The sequence below is a fragment of the Mastigoproctus giganteus genome, chromosome 1 (assembly GCF_048544385.1).
Source record: "Mastigoproctus giganteus isolate SK-2022 chromosome 1, ASM4854438v1, whole genome shotgun sequence".
Classification (NCBI taxonomy): domain Eukaryota; kingdom Metazoa; phylum Arthropoda; class Arachnida; order Uropygi; family Thelyphonidae; genus Mastigoproctus; species Mastigoproctus giganteus.
The window spans coordinates 146,431,306-146,458,878 of NC_143575.1; the positions used below are offsets into that span (position 1 = coordinate 146,431,306).

The 27,573-nt window shown below is 39.3% G+C and overlaps 1 protein-coding gene across 6 annotated transcripts in view; it reads left to right on the top strand.

Moving 5' to 3' along the window:
- The window catches only part of hay (ATP-dependent DNA helicase hay), a 461,732-nt gene that overhangs the window by 333,359 nt on the left and 100,800 nt on the right, over positions 1 to 27,573 (top strand). For all 6 annotated transcript variants that reach the window (XM_090382541.1, XM_090382513.1, XM_090382523.1 and 3 more), the window contains one exon: positions 6,061 to 6,126. In XM_090382541.1, coding sequence (XP_090238667.1) covers positions 6,061 to 6,126 — 66 coding nt within the window. The remainder of the gene's footprint in view (positions 1 to 6,060; positions 6,127 to 27,573) is intronic.

Genomic DNA, 27,573 nt, shown 5'->3' on the forward strand with positions numbered 1-27,573 from the left:
CTGGAGGCCTCATTTTAAGAAGGATGTAGAACTGTTGGAACGAGTACAGAGAAGAGCAACAAGATTAGTGAATGGAACAAAGGGTTGCGCTTACGAAGAAAGGCCTAGGTTTTGTAAATTACAGTGTCTGGAGACTAGGCACCTGCGACGTGATCTGATTGAGGTGTATAAGACCTTGAATGGGTTGAGCAAGCTAAATGCTGATGGAATTCTTACTCTTGCTCAGATTAAGAACCTTAGGGGGCATAGATTCAAATTGACTAAAGACAGTTATAGAATAGATGTGCTGAAATATGCACTTAGCCAGCGGGTAGTTGATTGTTGGAACAGACTTCCATCTCTTGTTGCGGAAGTTGATAGCCTAAATAAATTTAAGGCTGAGCTGGAGAGGCATTTGGAATGAATGAAGTGGTGAAATAGGAAGGTTTTTTTTTTTTTTTTTTTTTTTTTTGCTGATGCTGCATAAGCTTACTTTCTTGCATCATATGCTCCTACTAGTAGTGCTAATTCTAGTGGTGTTGTTCCTGGAATAGCTTAGTCCCGGCCAATAAGTGTAGTCGTACCAATTGTGTGTCAGACTTGGTTGGTTTGGTGCTACTCCACATTCTAGACACTGTAATTGATAAACTCCGGCAGTTGAGGTTTGGTAGGGGAATTGAGTGTGAAATCTGTCCATGAGAGGAATCCCATCTGTTGAAATAGTATCGAATTATTTTTTGGTGTTGTTCAGTCATTCGTAAGAAGTAATTAGATATCCCACAGGCTGCCTGTAGTGGCTGTCTTTAACACTTCCTAGAAATCCAGTCGAAAAATATTGAATGGCTTGCCACACTGATTTCTTGCTATCACTATAGAACACATTCAAACTGTTCATTTTTGAAAAGTTGCCTTATATGTGGACCAATGAAAATGCCTGCCTTAATCTTCTCTGTACCAAGCCTTGGTAATTTCTCTTGCAAGTATGTGAATGCAGGACTGTTCACTTCCAAAGCCTTCACGAAATTTTTCACGAGCCTAGTTTGATGTGGAGTGATGTAAGCAAAACTTTATTTGGATCTGGTAGAGGTTCAAATGCTGTGTTCTTCATTCCAGGTGTTAATGATTTTTGTTGAGGCCAACTCCTCTTCTCATAGTGCATATCCTCGGTGATTATCCGATTTGCAGAGAAAGCAACAATACTTAGTGTAACCCTTTTGTAGTTCTAATAAAATGACGATTACCTTTAAATCACCACATATCTGCCACTTTTACTTCTGATAGTGTACACCTGAGAGGATGTTCTCCCTGTTTGCATTTGTTTCTTTTTTGTGGATGGCATACACAGGTATGCCATCCACAAAACGGGTATTGAAGGCAGCACATTTCCGTTATGTAATAACAGAGCCTTAAGGGTAACACTTAGAAGTGTCTATAAATAGTCGCCATTCTTCGAGAACATTCCTCATGTTCATTGCTGCCATTAGACCATCAGCATCCTTACAAACAGTGAGTTGTTCACCTTCTGTTTGATATAATTTATCAGTCTTTATTTCAAGTACCAAGTGTTATCACTTTCACTGAATGATCTAGAACAGTGTTCCCCAACCTTTCTCTCTTTGCGGCACACCTTAAGTTTTCCATGACACACCATACATCAAAATGTTAATCCCCAAAAAGCATAGTTTACTGCAATGTTAATATAAATATGCCATAAGTCACAATAGAATCAATTATTATTGTTCCAACAGAAATTGGCTCATGCATATAGTAACATTTTATGAACCCTAAATCACTGTACAAAAGCAAAGCCAAAAAAAAAAAAAAAAAAAAATTCTATTAGTATTAAATAGAATTTTTTTTTTTCTATATAACTATGTATATCTTCAGTGTGATACTTGTGCCTGCTTTGCTGAAAACAGATGGCTAATGCTTGGCGGGATCATTGACAATTCAAGCTTCACTTCTTCATCAGTGGGTCTGAGCCTCTCCCTCTGTGATGTTTTAATTTCACTCAAGGTCGAAAAATCCAGTTCACACAAATTTGTAGTTGAAAATGGTAATAACATATTAATTGCCATCTCGGAGCTAGCTGAATATTCTTTCCTTATTGACAACCAAAATGTGTCCAACTGTGCTTCACAATGTTTTAATTGCAATGTTAATTGCCATCTTGGAGTTAGCCGAATATTCTTTCCTTATTGACAACCAAAATGTGTCCAACTGTGCTTCACAATGTTTTAATTGCAATGTTCTGTCTGCCTTTAGATCTGTTAGTTCTTCTTGTACATTCATCGGAAGAGATTTTGCATCTGCAACAAATGGATCACGAACCCAATCAAAATCTTCAATGCTCTCTCCAAAATAATCCTTGAACTTCTGCCTCAAGTTATCCAAATGTTCTTTAATGAAGTCCATCACCACTTTATTACCAGCAGCAAGAAGCCATGGTTCGGGACATCTCAAATAACCCATTTGCAATGCGTTGTATCCACAAATCCAGCTTATTCTGACAGCCTTGAATCTTATCTGTACTCGTAAAAAGATTTTCGTTCTTGCCTTGCATTTTTCAGTTCAGCTCATTCAAGTGAACAAAAATATCGGAAAGATATGCCAAATTAGTCATCCATTCATCATCTGCAAATAATTCTGCATACTCATGCTCTCAACTGTTAAAAACGTCTGTACTTCCTCCTTAAGTTCAAAAAGGTGCAGTAACACTTTGCCACGCGGTAAACACCATACTTCTGTATGTGGCAGAACATACAGAAGTACCCAAAATGGAAAAAAGCCGCGATTTGATGAAGTTTACGACTTTTACTACTTCTTCCAGCACAACTTTCAGAGCAGATGGCAAAGACTTGGCAACAATAGCTTCACAGTGAATAAGACAATGGTCACATCATATGACAGGATTCACTTCTCGCATTTTAGCCACAAAGTCAACCTGTTGTGGAAACGTCTGCATCTGTGCAAACACTAACACAATCCTTCTAATTTAATTCATTTTGGAACATATATTCATTGGTAACACAAAGGACTTCACCAGTGCTTGCTCGGGTAGTACTTTGCAAAAAGAAATTTGTTGCAGTTATATCTCCATCAATGAATCAAATGTTGGCAAGAAGTTGAGCATGACGCTAACATCTGTGGACTCGTTGATCTGAAGTGAGTACTTCTGACTCCTGTTGATTTTCTCCTTCATAATGTCTTCAATGTCACTGAACAAATCACTTACTCGGCAACTAATTATGTCAGCTGAGAGTGGAATTTTTGAAATTTTATTAGCAGCTTCTGGGCCCACGACTATTTTTACCATCTCTCTACAAGCTGGCATTAACAAAGTTTCAGCTATTGTGTGTGTGGCTTTTTGGCCTTTGCGATAAGTTTGACTACTTTATAACTTGCTTCCTGTACTTTTTCCAAAACACGTACCAATAAAGTCCTGAACTTTGCCTGTTTTTTGTTTTGTTGCAACAACCATCGAAAATAATTGACATCTTTTCATGCCAGAGAAGAATGTTTTGTTGAGAAATGTCTTTTCAGTTTACTGGGAACCATAGCAGCATTGCTCAGTTTTTCTCCACACACGAGACACTGGGGGGGGGGGACTTGTTTTATAACCACACCAGAAAAAACCAAAAGACAATTATCACTATACTCTCTGCACACTAATTTTTTTTTTTTTTTTTGGGCTCGTCACTTTCAAGACTTGCACTTGTGGATGGAATACTCCTTACAAGGAACTTGTCCATTATTAAAAAAAGAAAATAGTAAAATCAACAATGTTATGGCTTGTGATCATAGTTTTCTGACTATTTCAGAGCACAGCTTTGATGAAAGTGATAGACCTGGGACTAATACACTTTAAACAGAGAGAGGGGGGGGCATATCTATCGCTTTAAAATATGGTGTTATAACAAAGGGTGGGTGTCTCAGCACGGGAACAAAGTAATAAAGCCGAAATAGCATGGAAAAACAGGGACAAATACCAAAACAAGCCAATAAAATAATAAAAGACTGGGGTTGTTTTGCTAATCCTTACACTTTTAAGGAACAGCACATATGTATCTAACTTTAACAAGCAGCATCTTATTTCAGTCAGTGCAGCAACAAAATGAGAAATATTGGAAGGGAAAACACACAAATAACTTGAGAAAGGGAGTGTTGGATACTCATGCGAAAAATAATTTCCTGTTCCACACGTACAACATTGTGTTTAAGTAAAAATGGCATTACAAACATATATAAAAACTATAATTGGGAGTAAATAACGTACACTTAATTTCTTAAAATAGGTAAAAGTTCTCAGTTGTCAATTTCTAATCAATTTACGTATAGTCATACAACTTCAGCAAAGTTTATGGCACACCTGTCATCTTGTGGCATCACACTGGTTGCAGAATGATCTAGAAGATTCCACCTTTATAGCTTCGAGGCTAAAAGCTGTGCCTTATTCTTTGGCAATTCGAGATCCCTGATGAGGTCATTAAGCTGTGTGATCTTAGGTGGTTCAGAAGGATAAAACTGCAGCCATTATCAGTCCACTGCTGGATGGAAGCCTCCTGAGTGATTCATGTTGTTTGGTAATCACATGATAAGAGCATGGTGGTACTGAAAGTGCAGTGTTGCCATACGTTTTGTCGAGAGCTGTAGTTGTAGAGTAACTTGCTAATATGAGACCCCAACTATAATTTGAAAAGAAGAGCCAATTGACAAATTTTAATGTGATTTTCAAGTTCAGCAGCATGAAATTAGTCAAGGTTGGGTGTTTTAGTAACATTTTACATGTTGACCAGTGTATTGTGCTATTTTGAATAAGCAGTGCTTCGCCAGTGGTGAAGAGTAATGCCATCACCCAGACAATACCATTTCAAGGCTTTTTGGGCTCTCAAGGTTATGCTTGGCAAGAGATCAAATCTTTTTCTTTCTGGTGAAGCTTTGAAAATTATGCACTTGACAGTCAACTATAAACAGTAATGCCATTATTATAAACAAAGTGGCTTTGATTCAAAATTTCTGAAGACTACAGAGTCTGCAACAGTGTGTTTCTTGAAACAATCATAATTAGTTATTGTCTAATGGACAATCCAAACAGAAATCCACAGATAAAAAAAAATAATCATAAGTAAGGTAATGTTTTAAGAAATACTATACTGATAAACAATCGAATGGCTGTATTTTAATATAAAATGGTATTTGCCAATGAAATTTAATTTATGGTGCAGTGTGGAGTTTAAAAAACCCCTGCTTTCTTTTGAAAAATTTTCTGTTTTCATCAAAAAAATCCACCAGTTTTACCCTCTTAGAGTTACTGTCCAGCTTTTCAGAAGTCGACAACTGTGTGTGTATATATATATATATATATATATATATATATATAGAGAGAGAGAGAGAGAGAGAGAGAGAGAGAGAAAGAGAGAGAGAGAAGGCAACATGCTAAAACACAAAAAAAAATCTGTATTTTAAATATGGATTACAATTGCAACTGAAACATATTCATAAGATTAAAGGTAGATAATAGAGTAGATAATAGATAAAGTTTTCTGTACTCTCTTAGTATATTTTACAGGCATATGCTTGTTAATCTTTAGCACATGACAAACACATAAAAAGGAGCTAAACAAAACAAAGTCTTATACAAAGTTTGAGCTTTTGAAAACAAGTCCTGCAAATAATAAAGTACTGTTAAACTTGTTACATGAGATCTTTAGCTTAATAGTCCATTCATAGCTGCAACATTGCATATAATATAAATATTTTAAAATCACAAAGTTAACAATACCCCTGAGCTCATATTGGACTTTCATTAAGCCACTTTACATCCATAATTGTCCTTAACATCTTGCCAATATCCAAGTCAATCTCAAAACACCATTTACCTTTAAAAAAATTATGTACAACGGAAATTTTCTTCTAAAATGCTGAAACTTGCTAACGTACTATTTTCCTACTGTGTAATTATAAAATGATCCATTGTTATTTTGGCTAAATATTTATATTAAAAAACTCTCTTAGTTTTATATAAATATTGCATTTCTGATTCTTGAAAAAATTATTATAAATACTTACTCTTTTTGCTAGGTTTGGTGTCCAATGACCCCAGAGTTCTATCAGGAATACTTGGCAGCTAGGACATGCAAAAAAATGGTAACTAGAACATCTGTATATTTTATAGTGCTAGTAAATTTTAACTAATTTGATGGATTTGACATCCTTAATATTTGTAAATGAATTTTTATGTTTCCAAGATAAACTATATTTTGTAAAGAATTATTCTTTACAAAATATAAAGAATATTTTGTAAAGAATAATTCTTCTTGGGTTCTATATTGAATGGGCATCAAAATTATTTCAAATTATCCAAACTGCAAAAAAAATTCTTTTATTTATTATTATTATTTATTTAATTTTTTTGGACCAAGGATGTGAAATGATAATTTGTTTTTACCATACATAATTTTGCAAACATGATACCCCTGAGCTGTTTTATTAGTGAAATATATGTTAGCAATAATAAAATAAAATATATTATATTAGTAAAAATGTATATTTATATATATATAAATATATATTATAAAAATATATTAACAAAACAATATTTGAATTTTGTTTTCTGTTGTCCATGTTAAATTGCATTTTTTGTGCATCATGATTATACATAAATCTTTGGAGGTGATCTTAAAATTGAATTATCAGTGACCAGGTTATACTTAAGACAGACAATGTGCTACGTTTGCTTATACAGTGGAAAATATAGTTCAATAAATGTTTATATTAAGTAATATAAAGTTTTCATTCTTTTGATTATGATGCTGATAGGAGATCAATATTTGGTTATTAATTGAGTTTATTGAAGTGTCAGAAGGGGCCATAGTATTGAACAGAATTGAATAAATGAAAAATAAGTTTGTATTATACAGAAAATAAATCTGATTATTAGCATCTAATGTTTTAACTCTTTGTCTTAAGTGGAAATTTAAAAATTTTCCTATTTCTTTTATATGTGGTGAAAGAAATTCCTAATGTGAATAATTGACTTTGGATTACCCAATAACATAGGCACTAAACTTTGATATATCTATTTTTATTTATTTATTTTTTACCATATAGAATAGGAGGGTCAAGGGCAAAAAAATTATTTGGAATTACCAATATTTCAAATTATTCAAGCAACACTGTATATCCCTAGTACATTTATTATCTTTCAGCCACGGACCTAGGTGCCAAGCACATTCAAGGACAGTTGATCCCAATGGTTTTCTCTCAGTAGTTCATATTTAAGCTGTTGTACTTTAAAAAGTCACACATAAGAACACAAGATGAAAATTCACGTTGCTTTTCTTGGTATGTATATTACTAACTTTAACTAACTCTTTCAACTGCTTGATCTCTTAGTAGCACTGCTCCTTCCATCCCCATGGTGGGGGTGGAAATTGGAGAAGGTAAGTTAACCCCCAGTGCAAAAAGGAGCAAACCATGGAATATTTTAAACAACTGTCCTCCACTTGAGCAGTTTATACATTAATCATGCTTTGTTAATGAAACTGGTCACAACACATTACTGTCAAAAATACTTTGCATAGACACGTGGCAGTAGGAATGACCCTCATTCCTTATCTTGCATTCTCTGTTGGACAGATCTATGAGTACAGTCAGTCCTCGTATAGCACAATAGTTGTGTTCCTAGAAACCCTCATGCAATATAAATAACAGGCCCTATGGGAAAAATAGGGTTGGGTGCTGACCACCCAAGATTGAACACACATTTGTAACCAAAACATTGCCAAACACAATAAATAAACGTAATAAAATATTGCTAATGCTTTTACTTCTTTCATAAGCAAACTTGTTCTTTGTTTGATCTTCTATCCAAATAGACGTTCCATCTCTTCCAATTATTTGTCTTGATCTAATGGATTTTGTTACACTTTGAGAGGCACCTTTTTTTTTTTTTCTTTTTTTTTTTACACTTTTGTTACACTTTTTTGTTCCTGCTATGAAAGTTGTTTTTATTTTCTCTGCATTCTTTCTAATTCTCAGCATTGCTTCATTTAGGCCTGTAGCATGTGCAATATCACATGGTCTTTCATTTTGCTCAGTGTTTCACAATTTCATATTTTTTCTCTATCAACAGAAGAGGACTGGCCATAAGCCTTACCAGGGAAACCCCCGTGGGCCGGAGACCAGAAGTATGATTTTGGCCATAAACACTAGTATGAAGCCGCTACAAGTTTTCCCGGGTAAGAATTTTTGACCCGGTCCGCCTCTGTCTATCTATATTGCTTTTCTTTTTTTCTCTGAATCTGTAGTATCTTCACCAGGATGCTTCCTTTTAACACTTTTTAAATATTTTATTCATTTTTAGGGAATAAAGCACAATTACAAAACAAGGAGGCACGCTTGATGCACATAAAAAATGCTGCGCGCGTGTAGCAACTGAATAAACAATACCGTAAAGGCAGAGGCACACTATTTACACCTCATTACCTCACATTTTACTAAAGCACATTTTGGGGTTTACTACCATAAAACAATTTCCAGCTGTGTTTCTGCTAGTGGAATCTGTTATAAACTGGTAGTAAAGTCGATCTAATTGCATTTGCGATAATACTGATAGCTGGAATTGTGTGGGTTTTTATGTTATTATGGTGAAATGTGTTTCCCCTTCACTGATATAAAAAACAAATACATTTTCAGAATCTTCTCTTCATTCCTATTGTGTTGCTTTTTTTATACAGAAATGATTAGAAAATGCAGTGGATTCACCAAAATGGTGGGAGACTCAGATCAGATGATTTATTGGCCAACACTGTGAATCAAAAGCATTCTGGAATTCTGCTAAACTGTCAACCTTTCATGGTTACTAATACAGTTTATCCCACATGCATTGTTAAATACCTCCAAAGGGGTAATTGCAGAGTGAGACCTGATGAATGTCAGAGAAATTTAACTGATCCAGGAACTGAAAAACCAAAAAGTCATACAAGCCAAATGTATCATAATGGACAAGGATGGCAAGCACATTCCCACATGAAACACTATCTTGACATTCTTTCCATCTCAACTGCTGAATACAGCCATATACCAAATCCTGTCAGATGCTATAAATGCAAAAAATGTGGTCACTCCCAAAGATCTTGTCAAGGAGATATAATCTGCCCAAAAACTGTGGGTCAAAAGCACATATACAAAAATGCTGAAAAACCACACTATCCAACATCCAGCCTTCTCTAAATCCTGTAAGTTCTGGAAAATAGGGAAAATTTTTTTTTTGAAATGTAGGATAGAGCAGAAAGCAGCTTACCAAGATGCAAACAAGCAGATTATTCTCGATGCACCTAAACCCATATGCAACATTGATCCACCAATATCAATCAACAGCAAAACAAACTGAAGCCTCAGTTCCCCCCCCCCACACACACAAACCCTTTGCAGGTTGGGCATGATCAATGCTCTCATTTTCAAAATAGACACCCAAGGAACAGAATGCTGCAGAGAGAACTAACAATACACCAGTTACAGTTTCACCAATTGCATCTCTTACACCAATATCATAAAATTGAAAACGTTGGCTTCATCTAAGAAGACAAATGTTACCCTAATGAACATGGATATTGGCAACAGTGTTAACTCAGATGAACCATTCCTAGATCTTCATGCAGAACATGACATGGACACCTACCTGTCTATACTGTCCAACCTTTCCAAAAGAGCAGATGAAGCTGGATTTACATAAACAGTCTCAGCTTAAAGAGCAGTCAGAACAGTCCTGCTCTACCAAAACCAAATAATGGACCATATCATACAATGGAACTGTAGAGGCTCTTTCAGCAACATTCATGATGTCAATGAGCTAATCGGTGATTATTATCCTGTAGGTATGTGCTTATAAGAGAGAAATTTAATACCTCAAGTATCTCCCTCAGTTAAAAAATTATGCCTCTTTCGACAAGACAGATCCAGGGTCCTGAGCTGGATGTCATCATTCTTCTCTTTCTTGGCGATTCCTTTCTACTTCTGACCCTTCTTTCTCTCTCTCTCTCTCTCTCTCTCTCTCTCTCTCTCTCTCTCTCTCTCTCTCTCTCTCTCTCTCAGGGTAATTCTGAATTTTTTTTTTTTTTTTTTGCTGGTGCAGCATAAGCCTCAGGCTTCCTTGCACCACCATATGGCTAATAATAATACTAATAAATAGTACTCATGAATGGAGTAACAGATCTGTCTTGCTGAAGAGATTTGCACAATTTTTAATTGAGAGATATTGAGGTGTTAAATTTCTCTTAAGTTACTTGTAAACACATTTCTCTTCAAACCTCCTTAAATAAATCTGTTTATTTTTATTTAGTTAAAAGCTGTTGGAAGCTTCTAACAATGCAATATGTATACTGGTTGACATTGCCTTATTGCTTATTTTGATCTACCTTCCGCCACCATGTATTTTTAAGAACTGGAAGACCTTATTCTTCAATATCCATCTCCTTTATGTTGGGAGACTTTAATGCACATCATCCATTATGGGGTTCTCCCTTCTCAGATAAGGACAGCTCATTGCATTGCTACTGGACAGACAGAATTTAACACTACTGAATATTGGCTCAGCCACTTACATCTATTTTCTACAACTTCTGTAGTAGAGCTTTCCAGTCCTCTTTCTAAGTATTAAGTAACCAGTACCAGACAATCCTTTCATCATCAGTCACTATCCTATAATAACAGCTTCAACAGCTGCCATTCCACAGTCCCAAATAATACAAAAAAAAAAAAAAATGCTGTATGGAACCTATTCCACAAATACCCCACAACTAGCAATTTGTTAACTATAAGAAACTTGGTGCCAAAGCAACTCTGCATCCAGTAAAAGTTTAAAAGACTCCTGAATAAGATTCCTCAATAACAAAGATGTTGTTGTTTTCATCCATTCCGTCAAAGCCGACTTTTGGACTCTTCATGGGCGAGCTGCTTCCGTGCTGTCCGATCTTCAACTTCTTTCAAGTCCTTTATGTTCATGTCAGTGTCACTCTTGATGGTGTCGAGCCAGTGTGTTCTTTGCCGACCTCTTCTCCTTGTTCCACTGACCTTTCCTAACATTAATGATTTTTCCAGTGAATTGACTTGCATTACATGACTGAAATATGTCAATCGTAGCTTGATTTCTGGCTTGATGTGATTCAAAACCTCTCTGTTTGTAACTTTCACCGTCCATGGTATGTGAAGCAGCTTTCTCCAACACCAGAGTTCAAAAACGTCAATTTTTTTTCTGTCTGCTTTTTTCATTGTCCAGCTTTCATACCTGTAAGTTGTTATGGGAAATGCTATAGCATTAACCATTCTGATCTTCATTGTAAGGCTAACATTTGTCTTTCCAGATCTTTTCCATGCTCATCATTGTGCTGTGTCCAAGTGAAATTCAACTACCTGCTGGCTAAAGGCAAATTTCTGCACATCTATTCTACAACTGTCTTTCCTCAATTTGAATCTGTTCCCCCTCAGGTTCTTAATCTGTGCAAGAGGAAGAATCCCATCAGCATTCAGCTTGCTCAGGCCATTCAATGCCTTATAATCAGATCACCTCGCAGTCACTTAAGACTGCGAGGTGATCTGCCTGCCTGCTCTCCAGGTGCTGCAGTTTGCAGAACTTAAGCCTTTCTTGGTAACACTTTTCAATCTGTACCCTCGAAATGTAAGGAAGGTTGAGCTCATCATGATGTCATCGTAACCTCAAAAGGCAAAAATCACACACATGATGGAAGAGATGGGGGTTTTGCCTGAGCTGTGCTCTGGAGACACTTAGGTTTCGCCACTTCAAGTTTCCAAAACAAAGTGGTGGTATTGCACCAGTTGACTAGTCATCTACCATCTAGTATTGCCTGGTAACACAAAAGGGTCAGCATTCTGCCATGTGGTGTGGAAACCATGCCTCTGCTCCAGCTGATGTTGGTTTGCAGCTCAGTCATCACCTCCAGTATGCTTGTTGCCGCATTTAAGTACTTGCATATAGGAATTATATTATAGTGAAAGTGCAAGCAGAGGATTTGAGTTGGTCACAGATATCCTCTCAGGATATCTGTGACCAACTCAAGAAGTGTGTGTGTGTGTGTGTGTGTGTGTGTGTGTGTGTGTGTGTGTGTGTGTGTGTGTGTGTGTGTGTGTGTGTGTGTGTGTGTGTGTGTGTGTGTGTGTTGAATTTGAAGTGTACTGGTCATGACATCAAACTTGGATATTGTTGGAATATCAGAGATGTGGTGTCATACAAATGTAAGGAATACAGAATTTGAATTTAGCGAGTGCGATGTGTACAGACAGGATAGCAAGGGTGGAGGGATGATACTGTTAATTCAGAAGCACATAAAATCTAAGACAGTGTATCCAGTTGACGTGGGTGGACAGTACTATGTTGAGTCAGTTTGGTGTGATCTAAGCATTAGGAAAGCAAAAATGAGACTAGGAATGTATTATAGGCCTAAAGGCTCTTGTGAGTACAACGAACAACTATACTGAGAAATAGAGTGGGCTGGTAAACCAAGTGTCTTATAATGAGGGATTTTAATATTCCAGGTATTGACTGTAGCTTGAGTTGGTTACTCACACACTAGCAAGACTTTTGTGGATTTACAGGAAGATTACATTCCATAGCAGCATGTTTGAGAGGCAACCAGAGGGACTAATACTCTTGATCTGATTATCAGTTGTGATTATTCATGCATTAAGAATCTGCAGAGAAAGGAACCACTAGGTGGCAGTGATCACAGCGTACTGATGTGGGATTTACTCAAAGATGTAACTACCATCAGGGGTAAAAAACCTTTATATTAAAGGTTTTTGCATTTGTAAAAGTGACTACAGTGGTCTCAGAGAGTTTAAGTTCTATACAGTGAGAACAACTGATGATGTTGCCAACAGCAAATTCTAAATGAGTTGCATTCAAGGAATTAATCTTGGAAGCTACTAGAATTTTTCATACCAACTAAGAAATACTGTTCAAGGTTAAGGCCTAAATGGATGTAAAATGAAATAAATGAGACTCGCGGCAGAGAATCATGGGATGCATATAAATCATCAGGCAACACAGAAACCTCTGGTAAATACAAGCTAGTCTGTAATCAAGTCACAAGGAGGTTAGGCAAGCAAAGGCAGATTATAAGATATCTTTGCCAAAGGATGCAAAGAAAAACAGTAAAGGCTTCTTTACTTATGTAAACTCTAGAAGGAAAGTGATGAATCAGATTGATCCACTTGATATTCATGGTTCGATTGTTGATGAACCTGCTGAGGTAGCTGACTGAATTAGTATTTTGCCTATACATTCACACATGAAGTTATTAATCGAGGACAATGCGGGATTTTAATGAAGGACAATTCCAGAACTGAGTACAAAATGGAGGAATAATTGTTGAAGTTAAACATATGAAAGGCACCTGGGGTGCATGGATTCTATACAGTTACATTAAAGGAAGCACCAGAGGAAGTTAGCAGGCCCTTTTTCATGATTATGAAGGCATCCTTGGACTCAGGAAGGGCCCCACAGACTGGAGATGTGCAAATGTATCCCCAGTTCACAAAAGGGAATCAAAAGATGACACAAGTAATTACAGACCTGTTACTTTAATTCTGGTCTGGGGAAAATAATGGAGTCGTTGGTTAAAGAAGCAATTCAGGATCATTTAGACAAGATTGCAGTTACAATTCAGATGCAGCATGGGTTTGCTAAGGGGAAATCTTCTCTGACCATTTTGATTGGATATTATGATGTAGTCACAAAGGAACTGGATGGAGAAAATAATTTTGATATCATATACTTGGATTTCAGGAAAGCTTTTGACTAAGAAATACTGGTCGCGGTTTAGGCCTAAATGGATGTCAGATGAACTAATAAGACTCGTGGCAGGGGAAAAAATGCATGCAATGCATGTATATTGTCAGGCAACACAGAAGGCTGTTGTTGATATAAGCTAGAGTGTAATCAGAACACAAAGGTGGTAGTAGTAACGAATGGGCCTGGAGTACTGGGGTCCATAGTTCAAATACACATATAGTTATAGTTATTACCCAGTTTATTAACAAAACAAATTATAATAAAATATAATAAGATAAAACCAGTAGCTTTCGGGACGCGTGTCCCTTTGTCAACTGACAAGTTAATACAAATTTTGAATACAATACAACGAGCAAAGTGGCACGTTAATCATGCGTCATTGTTGTTGCACGGACGTGTGCTGCTTCTACGCCACTGATCATCCAGCAATAAAACTGTAGTTTCCAGGATGGGATGTAGACGCATGCCTTTCTGGCGATTTAATGCCTTAGAATTGTTTATTATGTTGAGTGACTCTAGCCATAGGCGGTGGTGAAAGTGTCGTGAGTGGTCCACTATCTCAAAGTCGCGTTTGGGGTCAAGATCGTGGTTGGTGGCCCAAAAATGTTCTGCGACCGCAGACTGGTCAGTTTCGGCAAGCCGGATTGCTCTGTCGTGTTCTGTGAGGCGATCTTGGAGACGTCTTGATGTCTCCCCTATGTAGCAACTGTTACAGTCTCTGCAGGTGATACAATACACCACATTGCTGCGTAAGACAGGTGTGACAGCGGTCTTCACGTTGGAGACAAGTGACTGTAGGTTCCTGCAGGGTAATTGCACACATTTGATGTTGTAGCTTCTAAGGACCTTCGAGATGCATCCTGACACTCCTGGATAATATGGAATGTAGGCGGACGATATACCGACCTGCTTCGGAGGTCTTGGGTTGGATGTGAGTTCTTCTGCCCATCTCAATAGCACTGCCCGCACCCTATTCTCCAGGGCTTGGAGCCATTCCATCACCGACACAATTAGGCGTAACGAGATCTCCCGCGTGAAGACGGACTTAACCAGATGCGGTTATCCACCCCATGTACTAAGCAGATGCCTGTTACAGGCAGAAGAACTCACATCCAACCCAAGACCTCCGAAGCAGATCGGTATATCGTCCGCCTACATTCCGTATTATCCAGGAGTGTCAGGACGCATCTCGAAGGTCCTTAGAAGCTACAACATCAAATGTGTGCAATTACCCTGCAGGAACCTACGGTCACTTGTCTCCAACGTGAAGACCGCTGTCACACCTGTCTTACGCAGCAATGTGGTGTATCGTATCACCTGCAGAGACTGTAACAGTTGCTACATAGGGGAGACATCAAGACGTCTCCAAGACCGCCTCACAGAACACGACAGAGCAATCCGGTTTGCCGAAACTGACCAGTCCGCGGTCGCAGAACATTTTTGGGCCACCAACCATGATCTTGACCCCAAACGCGACTTTGAGATAGTGGACCACTCATGACACTTTCGCCACCGCCTATGGCTAGAGTCACTCAACATAATAAACAATTCTAAGGCATTAAATTGCCAGAAAGGCATGCGTCTACATCCCATCCTGGAAACTGCCGTTTTATTGCTGGATGATCAGTGGCGTAGAAGCAGCACACGTCCGTGCAACAACAATGACGCATGATTAACGTGCCACTTTGCTCGTTGTATTGTATTCAAAATTTGTATTAACTTGTCAGTTGACAAAGGGACACGCGTCCCGAAAGCTACTGGTTTTATCTTATTATATTTTATTATAATTTGTTTTGTTAATAAACTGGGTAATAACTATAACTATATGTGTATTTGAAGGTGGTAGTAGTAGTAGTAGTAGTACTAGTGGCATGTGATGCAAGAAAGCAAGTGTATGAGCTTATGCAGCATCAGCCAAAAAAAAAAAAAATTATAAAACAATCCCCTCAAAATATTTGTCCAGTTCCTTCTTAAATTTATTTAACCTATCAACTTCCACAATGACAGATGGAAGTTTGTTCCAGCAATTAACCACTCACTGGCTAAAGACAAATTTCCGCACATTTATTCTACATCTGTCTTTTCTCAATTTGAATTTATGCCACCTTGGGTTCGTAATCTGAACAATTGGAAGAATCCCATCAGAATCCAGCGTTCTCAAACTATTCAAGGCCTTATACAACTCAATCAGATCACCTTGCAGATGCTAGTCTCCAGCTGCTGCAATTTGCAGAACTTAAGCCTCTCCTGGTAGGATGATCCCTTCATTCCCCTCACCAAACTTGTTGCCTTTCTCTGTACACACTCAAGCAAATCTACATCCTTCCTAAAATGAGGCCTCCAGACCTGCACGCAGTACTCAAGGCGTGGCCTGACCATTGCCTTATACAGAGGGAGAATCACCTCCTTTTCCCTGCTTGCAAAATTCCTGTATATCATTGACAAAACCCCATGACCTGCCCTGGCAGCCTGTCTACATTGCTCAGAAAACTTCATATCTGACTGCACAATTATTCCCAGGGTAATATGGTAATTACCAGGGTGTATGGTAATACACCATAAGTGTATTACCACACAGTTGGTACGTTTCTCTGGGGTTACTTCTCCCCATATGCAGTACTTTGCATTTTTCAATGTTAAACTTCAGTTGCCATTTCTCAGCCCATCTGCCCAAGTTTTCTAGATCCTGTTGCAGTAACACACTGCCATTACTGTCATCAACAACCCTGCCAACCTTTGTATCATCTACAAACTTCGATACTAAGCCTGACATAACTTCATCAGTATCATTGATAAATATACAGGGTGTCTCAAAAATGTTGGTACAAACATTTAGGGAAGGTAGGTAACATCTAAAGGAATGTGAATCGCATAGGAACCCATAAACGGAAACATCACCGTAAGTTGGTAGACAGCGCTGTTCATCAGTTCGCGAGAGGAAATATTTCTGGTTTACTCATTCAACAGTAGTCGCCACACAAAGAGCATGCATCGATGTACGAACTGTGAGCTGGCAGACATGCACTTAGTGTATGGATTAGCAGAGGGCAATGGATGAGCCGCTCAACGAATTTATGGAGAATGCTTCCCAGACAGACATGTTCCGGACCACCATTTGTTTGCGCGTGTCATCAAAATTTGTGCGATTATGGATCATTTAGAGGTAACGGAAGTAGTGCGGGCAGACCATGTTCGACGCAAACTCCCACCATGGAAGAAAGTGTGTTGAATGCGTCCAGAATAATCCTTCTACCAGCACATGTGCCGTTGCCTCTGCCTTAGGAGTGTCTCGTTGCAGTGTACAGCGTGTCTGCACGACGATTTCTTACACCCCTTCCATCTCCAAAGAGTTTAGTTACTGCTCCCCCAAGATCATCCTGCACGTGTGGCTTTTGCGCAGTGGTTTCTCCAAGAAAGTGTTCAAGACTTGAATTTTCCAGCCTACGTTTTGTTCACTCAGGAAGGCTTATTCGATCAGCACAATGCTCATGTGTGGGCTCACGACAACTCACACGGTGTGTGCCCCCATGCAGCACAACATCGTTTCACAATAAATGTGTGGGCAGGTATGGTCAGTGACTGCTTATTCGGCCCATACCTGTTACCATCCCACATGAACTCCACTAAATATTGGATCTTTCTTGAACAATTTCTACCAGGGTTACTTGACGATGTTCCAGCAAATGTGAGATGCAACATTTGGTTTCAACATGACAGCGCGCCTGCCCATTATGGAAGGTGTGTTCGTGACCATTTGAACAGGCATTTTGGGCGTCGATGGATTGGATCCATTGCCTGACCCCCCCACGCTCACCTGATTTATCGAGCCTTGATTTCTTTCTGTGGGAGGCCCTCAAATCTATTGTGTGTGAATTGCCTGTGCAAACGGAAATGGATCTCGTGGCAAGACTCGTCTGCGCTGCTGCTACTGTCAAAGAAACTCCAGGTGTGTTCGACTGTTTCCGCCAATCCATACTGCGTCGGTGTCATGCATGCATCGTGTCTCATGGCGGAACCTTCAAGCATCTGTTGTAACATCATGAAGTGCATCCATCTCGTACTCCATTGTTAATATTATGTCAAATAAATGTTTGCCACTAATTACTGTCTTGTGTCATTTCTGCTTCTTGTGCCTCTGCTACTACTTTCCCGTGACGTTTCTCATTATGGGTTCCTATGCGATTCACATTCCTTTAGATGTTACCTACCTCCCCTAAACGTTTTTACCAATATTTTTGAGACACTCTGTAGAAAACAACAGTGGACCCAACACCGAACCCTGTGGGACTCCACTAATAACATTAGGCCACAAAACGCAGCACCGATTGATTACCACTCTCTGTCTTCTCCCACTCAACCATTCTTTTATCCATTGTAGCAACTTACTCTTAATACCATTCTGCTCCAATTTGTACAGTAGTCTTCCATGTGCAACAGTGTCAAAAGCTTTTCCTGAAATCCAAATATATGCTATCAAAATTATTTTCCTTTGTTCCAACATCATAGTATCCAACCAAATTCCTTGGAAAACATTTGCTATTACCAAAACCATGTTGTGTCTGAACTACAACTGCAAAAAATTATCCAGCATTGCTCCTTTAACCAGTAACTGCATTATTTTCCCTGGATCAGAAATTAAACTAACAGGTGTATAATTACCCATGTCACCCTTTGATACCCCTTTGTGAATTTGGGATATATTTGCGCATCTAAAGTCCATGGGAACATCCACAGAATCCAAGGATGCTCTGATAAATATGGCTAAAGGTTTTCTTTCTTCCTTTGCATCCTCTCTTAATATAAGTGGATAGACTGGATAAACTCTGCTTATTGGAGGCTAGAAGTCGTGTCATTAGCATTAGCATTAGCATTAGTAGAGGCATTTGATGCAAGAAAGCAAGCTTATGCAGCATCAGCCAAAAAAAAAAAAAAAAAAAACCCACTTCCACTTCACCCCTCTGTTCGTTCAAAATACCTGTCCAGCTGAGCCTTAAACTTATTTAGGCTATCAACCTCCACCACAAGGGATGGCAGTCTGTTCCACCAACCAACCACCCGCTGGCTAAAGGCAAATTTCCGCACGTCTATCCTACATCTGTCTTTCCTCAATTTGAATTTATGCCCTCTCAGGTGATTTTTCTGAGCTAGAGGAAGAATCCCATCAGCATTGAGCATGCTTAAACCATTCAAGGCTTTATACACCTCTATCAGATCACCTCGCTGGTGCCTAGTCTCCAGACACTGTAATTTGCAAAACTTAAGCCTTTCCTCGTAAGAGCACCCCTTTGTTCCATTCACTAATCTTGTTGCCCTTCTCTGTACTCGTTCCAGCAGCTCTACATCCTTCTTGAAATGAGGTCTCCAGACCTGTATACAGTACTCTAGGTGTGGCCTGACCATTGCCTTATACAATGGAATAATCACCTCCTTATCCCTGCTGGAAAAATTCCTGTATATCATTGACAATACTCCATGAGCTACTCTTGCAGCCCGTCTGCACTGCTCAGAGAACTTCATATCTGCCTGCACAATCACCCCCAAGTCTCTTTCATTCTCTACCACTGTCAGTTTAGTACCACAGAGTTGATACGTTGCCCTGGGGTTGCTGTTTCCCATGTGTAGTACTTTACATTTGTCAATGTTAAACTTCATTTGCCACCTCTCAGCCCATCTGCTCAACCTTTCCAGATCCTGTTGCAGCAGTGTAGTGTCAGTAGTGTCCTTGACAACCCTGCCAACCTTTGTATCATCTGCAAACTTGGACATTAAGCTTGATATACCATCATCAATATCATTTATAAATACAGAAAACAATAATGGACCCAACACTGAGCCCTGAGGGACTCCACTAATAACATTAGTCCACGATGAGCAGTGTCCATTGATTACCACTCTCTGTCTTCTCCCACTCAACCACCCCTTTATCCATAGCAGCAATTTGCCTCCAATGTCACACTGCTCCAATTTGTGTAGCAGTCTTCCATGTGCAACAGTATCAAAAGCCTTTCTAAGATCCAAGTATATAATATCAAAGTTATTCCCTGCATCCAGTTCTTTTGTGACTGCATCATAGTATCCAATCAAGTTGGTCAGGCAAGACTTCCCCTTAACAAAACCATGCTGTGTCTGAGCTATAACTGAAGTCTTGTCTAAATGATCCTGCAGTGCTTCTTTAACCAGTGCCTCCATTAATTTTCCTGGAACAGAAGTTAAGCTCACAGGTCTATAGTTACTTGTGTCAGCCTTTGATCCTCCTTTGTGAATTGGGGTCACATTTGCACATTTCCAGTCTATGGGTACCTCCCCTGAGTCCAAGGAAGCTCTCATAATTATGGCTAAGGGTTTGCTTACTTCCTTTGCTGCCTCCTTTAATATAACTGAATAGATCCCATCCACCCCGGGTGCCTTTCTTGTGTTTATCTTCAACAGTTTCTCCTCCACTTTACTCCCAGTTATTTCAAGATTCTGTAGCTTACTGCTAGAGTTGAATACACCTCTGGCATTCCCCTTGCTGAATAACTCCTCATGTGTGAATGTCGATGCAAAATATTCATTTAGTTTGTTAGCTACCTGAGCAGGATCATCAACAGTTGACCCATCAATATCAAGTGGACCAATCTGATTCATCCCCTTCCTTCTAGAGTTTACATAAGTAAAGAACTCTTTGCTGTTTTTCTTTGCATCCCTTGCCAAGGATTTTTCGTAATCTGCCTTCGCCTTCCTAACCTCCTTTGTAACTTGGTTGCATATCAACTTGTATCTATCATAGGCTTCTGTGTCATGTGTTAATTTGTAAGTATCCCATGCATTTTTCTTCTCTGCCATATGCCTCATTAGTTCATCTGACATCCATTTTGGCCTAAACCTTGAACAATATTTCTTAGTTGGCATGTAAAGCCTAGTAGCTTCCAAGATATGTTCTTTGAATGCTTCCCATTTTGAATTTGCTGTTGGTAACATCATCAGTTGGTCCCACTGTATAGAATTTAAATACTGTCTCAGTCCATCGTAGTCGCCTTTACGGAAGCAATAACCCTTCCCTTTACCCCTAATGGTAGTTACCTCTTTCAGTAAATCCCACTTCAGCACACTGTGATCACTGCCACCTAGTGGTTCATTTATCTGCAGATTCTTAATGCATGAAGAATCACTGCTGATAATCAAATCAAGAGTATTACTCCCTCTAGTTGCCTCCTGAACATGCTGATGTAGAAAACAATCATCCAATAAATCCACAAAAGCCCTGCTAGTGTGTGAGTAACCAGCCCCCAAATTCCAGTCAATATCTGGGAAATTAAAATCTCCCATTATAAGACTCTCTGATTTACTGGCCCACTCTATTTCCCTGTACAGTTCCTTATTATACTCATCAGAGTCATTAGGCCTATAGCACACTCCTACTCTCAATTTTGATCTCCCAATGCTTATGTCACACCAAACTGACTCAACACTGCACTGTCCAGCGATGTCGACTGGCTTCACTTCCTTGGTTTTTATGTGTTTCTTAACTAATAGCATAACCCCTCCCCCCTTCCTATCCTGTCTAACCTTTCTGTAGACGTTGTACTCCCCAAATTGCAGTTCTGCATCCCTTATATCTGTGTGACACCACGTCTCTGATATCCCAACAATATCTGCCTTTGATGTTTTGAGCAATACCTCAAATTCATCAAATTTATTTACTAAACTCCTAGCATTGGTGTACACGCAAGTATACCTGCACCTGTTTCTATTCTTAGCTACCCTAACACAACCCATGTGTTTATTTGTACCGCAATGGCTCCCAGCAGTCTCTGAAATACCATGCATCTTGTTTTTCAGGCTTCTGCTCATTCTAATAGAAGCAGTGCAAGAATCTCTTTCACCTCTGCCAGTGGCTACTGTCAATCTATTGGTCTTTGTCTCCCCCCAAGCTAGCAGTTTTCCGACCCACCTAACACTGCCTCGATAGCATCAGCAAATATTCTTGCACCCTTTCTATTTAAGTGTATCCCATCCCTGTAGAAGCAATCTCTCCTGTTAACAAGTACAGTCCAGGCTGAAAAAAATTCTACCCCTTGAGCCTTGCACAATCTTTCCAGGGCCGAATTGATCGACAAGGCTCTCATCATATACTCCCTCCTATCGTGTCTGGGCAGACACGATAGGAGGTGTCACCCATGTTTAGTCTCCAGAAGTAACCCCTGCACTTATCCACTTAATATAAGTGGATAAAAGGAACCGGTTAAGCAAGCAAAGGCAGATTAGAAGAAGTCTTAGGCAAAGGATGCAAATAAAAACAGCAAAGGCCTCTTTACTTATTTAAACTGTAGAAGGTAAGGGATGAATCCGATTGGTGCACTTGATATTGACCGTTTGACTGTTCATGATCCTTCTCAGGTAGCTGATGAACTGAATGAGTATTTTGCATCTTCATTCACACATGAGGAATTCTTTAGTGAAGTGGAGGACAAAAGTTTATCAAACTCTAACAAGGAGCTAAATGATTTTGTTATAAATGAGAGCAAAATGGAGGAGAGATTGTTGAATTTAAACATAAGAAAGTCACTCAGGGTAAATAAGGTCTATCCACTTATATTAAGAGAGGATGCAAAGGAAGAAAGAAAACCTTTAGCCATATTTATCAGAGCATCCTTGGATTCTGTGGATGTTCCCATGGACTTTAGATGCGCAAATATATCCCAAATTCACAAAGGGGTATCAAAGGGTGACATGAGTAATTACACACCTGTTAGTTTAATTTCTGTTCCAGGGAAAATAATGCAGTTACTGGTTAAAGGAGCAATGCTGGATAATTTTTTGCAGTTGTAGTTCAGACACAACATAGTTTTGGTAATAGCAAATGTTTTCCATGGAATTTGGTTGGATACTATGATGTTGGAACAAAGGAACTGGATGCAAGAAATAATATTGATATCATATACTTGGATATGATATCAAAGATTTTCATACTGTTTCAAAAACTGCTGTAAATTTGGAGCAGTATGGCATTAAGGGCAAGTTGCTCCTATGGATAAAAGGGTGGTTAATTGGGAGTAAACAGAGAGTAGTAATCAGTAGATTCTGCTCTCTGTGGCCTAATGTTATTAGTGGAGTCCCACAGGATTCGGTATAGGGCCCATTGTTGTTTTGTATGTTTATCAATGATATTGATGAAGATATATCAGGCTTAATGTCCACGTTTGCAAATGATACAAAAGTAGGCAGAGTTGTTAATGACAGTAATGGCAGTACGCCATTACTTTCATTAACAACCTTGGTCCTTGATGTTGTCACACGCATTCTCTCAGATACGCAAGACAAGCTGTACTTGCTACCTGGGAGTCTAAAACGCAGATGGAACTGATATTCGGGTGACACTCAAGTCAAGTGCACCCAATTTCGGCAAAGTCTGGAACCTCTGTGACAGCCAAATCCTCTGCTTACACCTTCACAATGGTGGAACTATTAGTAATCCTGGGTATAACCTCCATGCACGAGCACACTGTGGGTGACCACCCAGGTGTGAACCAAGGTAAGCAGGAGTCGAGGTGTGGTACACATATGGAGGAATGCTGCCCCTATGTGGTACCATGCAATATCGGGCAGGCATTGTTGAGGCCACGTTATGTAAAGGATCTGGGTATATTCTTACCATGTGTACGCCATATCCAAAAATTTCATTACTTCATACAGCATGATCCCCCACTTTTTTGTACTATTGAATACATCATGAATTGTCAAACTAATAGAGTAAGCTTATCTGCAAAAAGATCTAAACCTCCCACTTCCTAGTTCCTTACACAAATATACGTGGTCTCAATTCTAATTGCAACGATGTCCAATTCCACTTTCAGTCTGCCAAACCTCATGTACTTTTTCTGACAGAATCTCAGTTATCAGTTGATTCAACTACTGATCATCTCAGTTGCCAAAATTATTTGTTGTATGATTCCTGTCGCCTCAAAGCTGGTACTTGTGCATATGTCCATTCCAATATTCCCTGTCAAAGACTTGGTAATTTGAAATCTCCTCTTTTTGATCTTCTCTGGCTTAAAATCTCTCTACCTCATTGTGTCAAATTCATCTGTTGTCTCTACCATTTTCTCAACTCCACCAATTTGGAGCTCTTTGACTTTCTCCAGTCCAACCTTCCTAACAGTGAGGTAATTTTCATGTTCACAACTCCAGCTGGCTTCCGTTTTCTAGTCACACTGACCCAGCTGGTCGAGATGCTGAGGCTTTTGCAATTACTAATGACCTTGCACAGCTTGTTCATTTACCTACCAGAATACCAGGCAATCTTAACAATACAGCCAACACGCTTGATCTTTTTCTCACAAACAACCCTTCTAAGTATACGGTCAAAGTGAGTGGTCCTTTAGGCACCTCAAATCACAACTTGGTAATTGTCTCTTCTCCAATGGAGCCTTTATCTCATTTTTATTCCCAACCTCATATTGTTTGGCATTACAAGAATGCAAAATGGGATGACCTGTGAGATTTCTTTTCTTCTTTTCCTTGGTTGCATTACTGTTTCAAAACTTCTGATGTCAACGTTTGCTCAGATCGTGTCAGTGAAATTATTCTTGTAGGAATGGAATCCTTTATTCCACACTCCACTTTAAAATCTCGTCCTTTATCTAAACCATGGTTTTCCAAGAAATGTGTGGCGCCTCCGTAGCCAGGTGGGAAGGAGCAGTGCATAGCACACGCTTCTTGATTAGACCGGGGTTCGAGCCCATCACCACCAAATACGGAAGATGTGGAAAGGTCAGGGAATGACCAGCGCATATCCCCGGAGCAATATAGCCTTAGTTGCTAATGCTCCTAAAAACCAAATAACAACAACAGCAACAACAACCAAGAAATGTGCTAAGGCTGTTCAAGAGAAGAACGTTGCGTATCATAATAGGCTTGTTTCCAATTCTTCAGTTTCATTTTCTGCCTACACCAAAGCTGCCAATAATTGTAAAGCAGTTATTAATCAGTCCAAACTAGATTTTGAACAGGCTTAGAGTAGAAAACTTGCTTCTTGCCCTAATGGTAGCCGAGCATTCTGGTCTCTTGCCAAAGCTATTGGCCATCTCTTGCCCAACTTTTGCCCATCTCTGCTCCCACCTCTGTCAAAACCAGATGGTTCTGTTGTCACTTCAGCCAAGGATAAAGCTGACTTGCAAGCATCCCATTTTTCTTCCAACTCATGTATTAATGATCTTGACAAAATACCTCCCACCATTCCCAACACTCTCCATTCAATGCTTCCTGTGGTCTTCTGTCAAAAGGATGTCAGAAGGATTTTGACGAATCTTGATGCTAAGAAAGCTCCAGGTTCTGATGGTATTTCTCCACTTGCTCTCAAAACCTGTGCTCCTGAACTTACTCCTGTTTTTTGCTGCCGTTTTTCACTTTCTTATTCCAAAGGTGTTTTCCCTTCTGCTTGGAAATTTGACAAATCACTTCTATCCAATTATCGTCCCATTGCAATTACATCTACTCTTTCTCAAGTAATGGAGAAATCAATTAACTGCTAACTCTTAAACTACCTACAAACCTTCCGTAAGATCAATAATCGCCAGTAAGGGTTCATCCACTGGTGATATTCTGTCTTATGTTACCCATTTATGGACAAATTCAATGGAAAGATTCGTTGAAACACAAGCAGTTGTTCTTGACATTTCAAAGGCTTTTGATCATGTTTGGCATAAAGGTCTTCTAAACAAACTTCCATCTTATGTTTTGTCAACTGTTTTTTGTAATTGGTTATCCAGTTTTCTCTCTGAACGCTCACTGAGGGTGATGGTAGATGTCTCTCTGTCTTCTAACTTCACTAGTGCTGGTGTCCCCCAAGTTATTACTACTATGATTATTAGCCATATGGTGCAAGGAAATCTGAGGCTTATGCTGCACTGACCAAAAGAAAAAAATTTCCCTATTTCCCTGCGAGAGAGAGAGAGAGAGAGAGAGAGAGAGAGAGAGAGAGAGAGAGAGAGGAATCACCAAGAACGAGAAGAATGATGATATCCGGCTCAGGACACTGGGTGTGCCAAGCCCATACTCACCAGATGTGAGCCCCCGGGGGTAATTTTCACTTCTTTCCCGCACTCTTTTCCTCTTGTATATTAATGACCTTCTTCCATTCACTATCCATTGTCAATGGAAGAAGGATAGGAAATCCTATCCTTCTTCCATGAAAACAATGGATAGGAAATCCTATCCATTGTTTTGCCGATGATAGCACATTGCATTCCGGTTTGCGAAACCTTGTCCTGCTCAATTAGCTTCAACTTCTCGAATATCCACTGCCAATTCCTTAAATGCTGATATCCAGGGAATTCTCCAGTGGGGAAAGACAACTTAGTTGATTTAAATCCTTCTAAAACTCAGTCTTTTCTTATATCTCACAAAAAGGATTCTTCTGCTCCTATGCTTATCTTTGGTTACACTCCAATTTCTAGGCAAGACGATATATTGCTTTTGGGGATTAACCTGACTTCTAATCTCTCTTGGCACCATCACATTACAAATATTGCTTCCTCGGCATCTAAAAAACTTGGTTTTCTCTTTCACTCACAGCGTTACTTTTCTTCCAAACAGCTGTTCGCACTGTACAAATCCCAAATCCGCCTTACCGTGGAATATTGTTCCCACGTCTGGGGTAGGCGCCTCTGTAGCCAGGTGGGGAGGAGCAGCAGTGCGTAGCACACGCTTCTTGATTAGACCGGGGTTCGAGCCCGTCACCACCAAATACGGAGGATGCGGAAAGGTCAGGGAATGACCACCGCATATCCCGGAGCAATATGGCCTTAGTTGCTAATGCTCCTAAAAAAAAAAAAAAATTCAAATCAAAATCAAACATCTGGGGCAGTGCCCCCAAAACTTCTCTCAGAGCTTCTAGATTCCATTAAGAAGAGGACAGTAAGGTTAATTAATGACTCCACTCTAACAGTCTCTCTCCACTCGCTGTCTCATAGACGTACCTTTTCTACAGATACTTCTTCTTCTACTGTTCTTCTGAATTGGCTTCTATAATTCCTGCTCTCTCTCTCTCTCTCTTTTAAAACAGTCTGAAAACGTGCCTTCACCCACCAATATACTTTTACTGTCCAACTTTAAACTCACAGAACCAACTTTTCATCTTCCTTGTTTATTCATTAAACTGCCATTTTCTGGAACAGCCTTCCTTCATACATATTTCCTGAAAATTGCGGTTTACCAGAAGTTCAATTCTAATGTCAGCAATTATCGTCTTTCATCTTAACTTCCAACCCAAGCACTGTACTAAGTACTATAGGTTCTAATACCTCTCGTGTTTGGGGTTTTTATAAAAAAAAAAAAAAAAAAAACACTACTGCAACAGGTTCTAGAGAAGTTGGGCAGATGGGCTGAGAAATGGCAACTGAAGTTTAATATTGACAAATGCAAAGTATTGCCTATTTGTAGCAGTAACCCTATGAGCAGGAGTGCAGTAGTACACGCTCTTTGAGTAGACCGGGGTTCAAGCCCCTGACTGCTGAATACGGTCGATCTGCCAACCCGCACTGGACCAGCGTGGCAGATTATGGTCCATTTCCCTCAGCATGAATTGTTGAGGAGGCTTCCATCCTGCAGCGGGTTGATAATGGCTGCACTTTACTTACTTTAATGTACCAACTGTGCAGTACTACACTCAAGGTTAGTGTTGAATGAAAAAGACCGGGGGTATTTTTTCAGTCATTTATTGAAGTTTTCTGAGCAGTGCAGGCAGGCTGCCGGAGCAGCTCGTAGAGTCTTGTCAGTGATATATAGGAATTTTGCTCACAGGT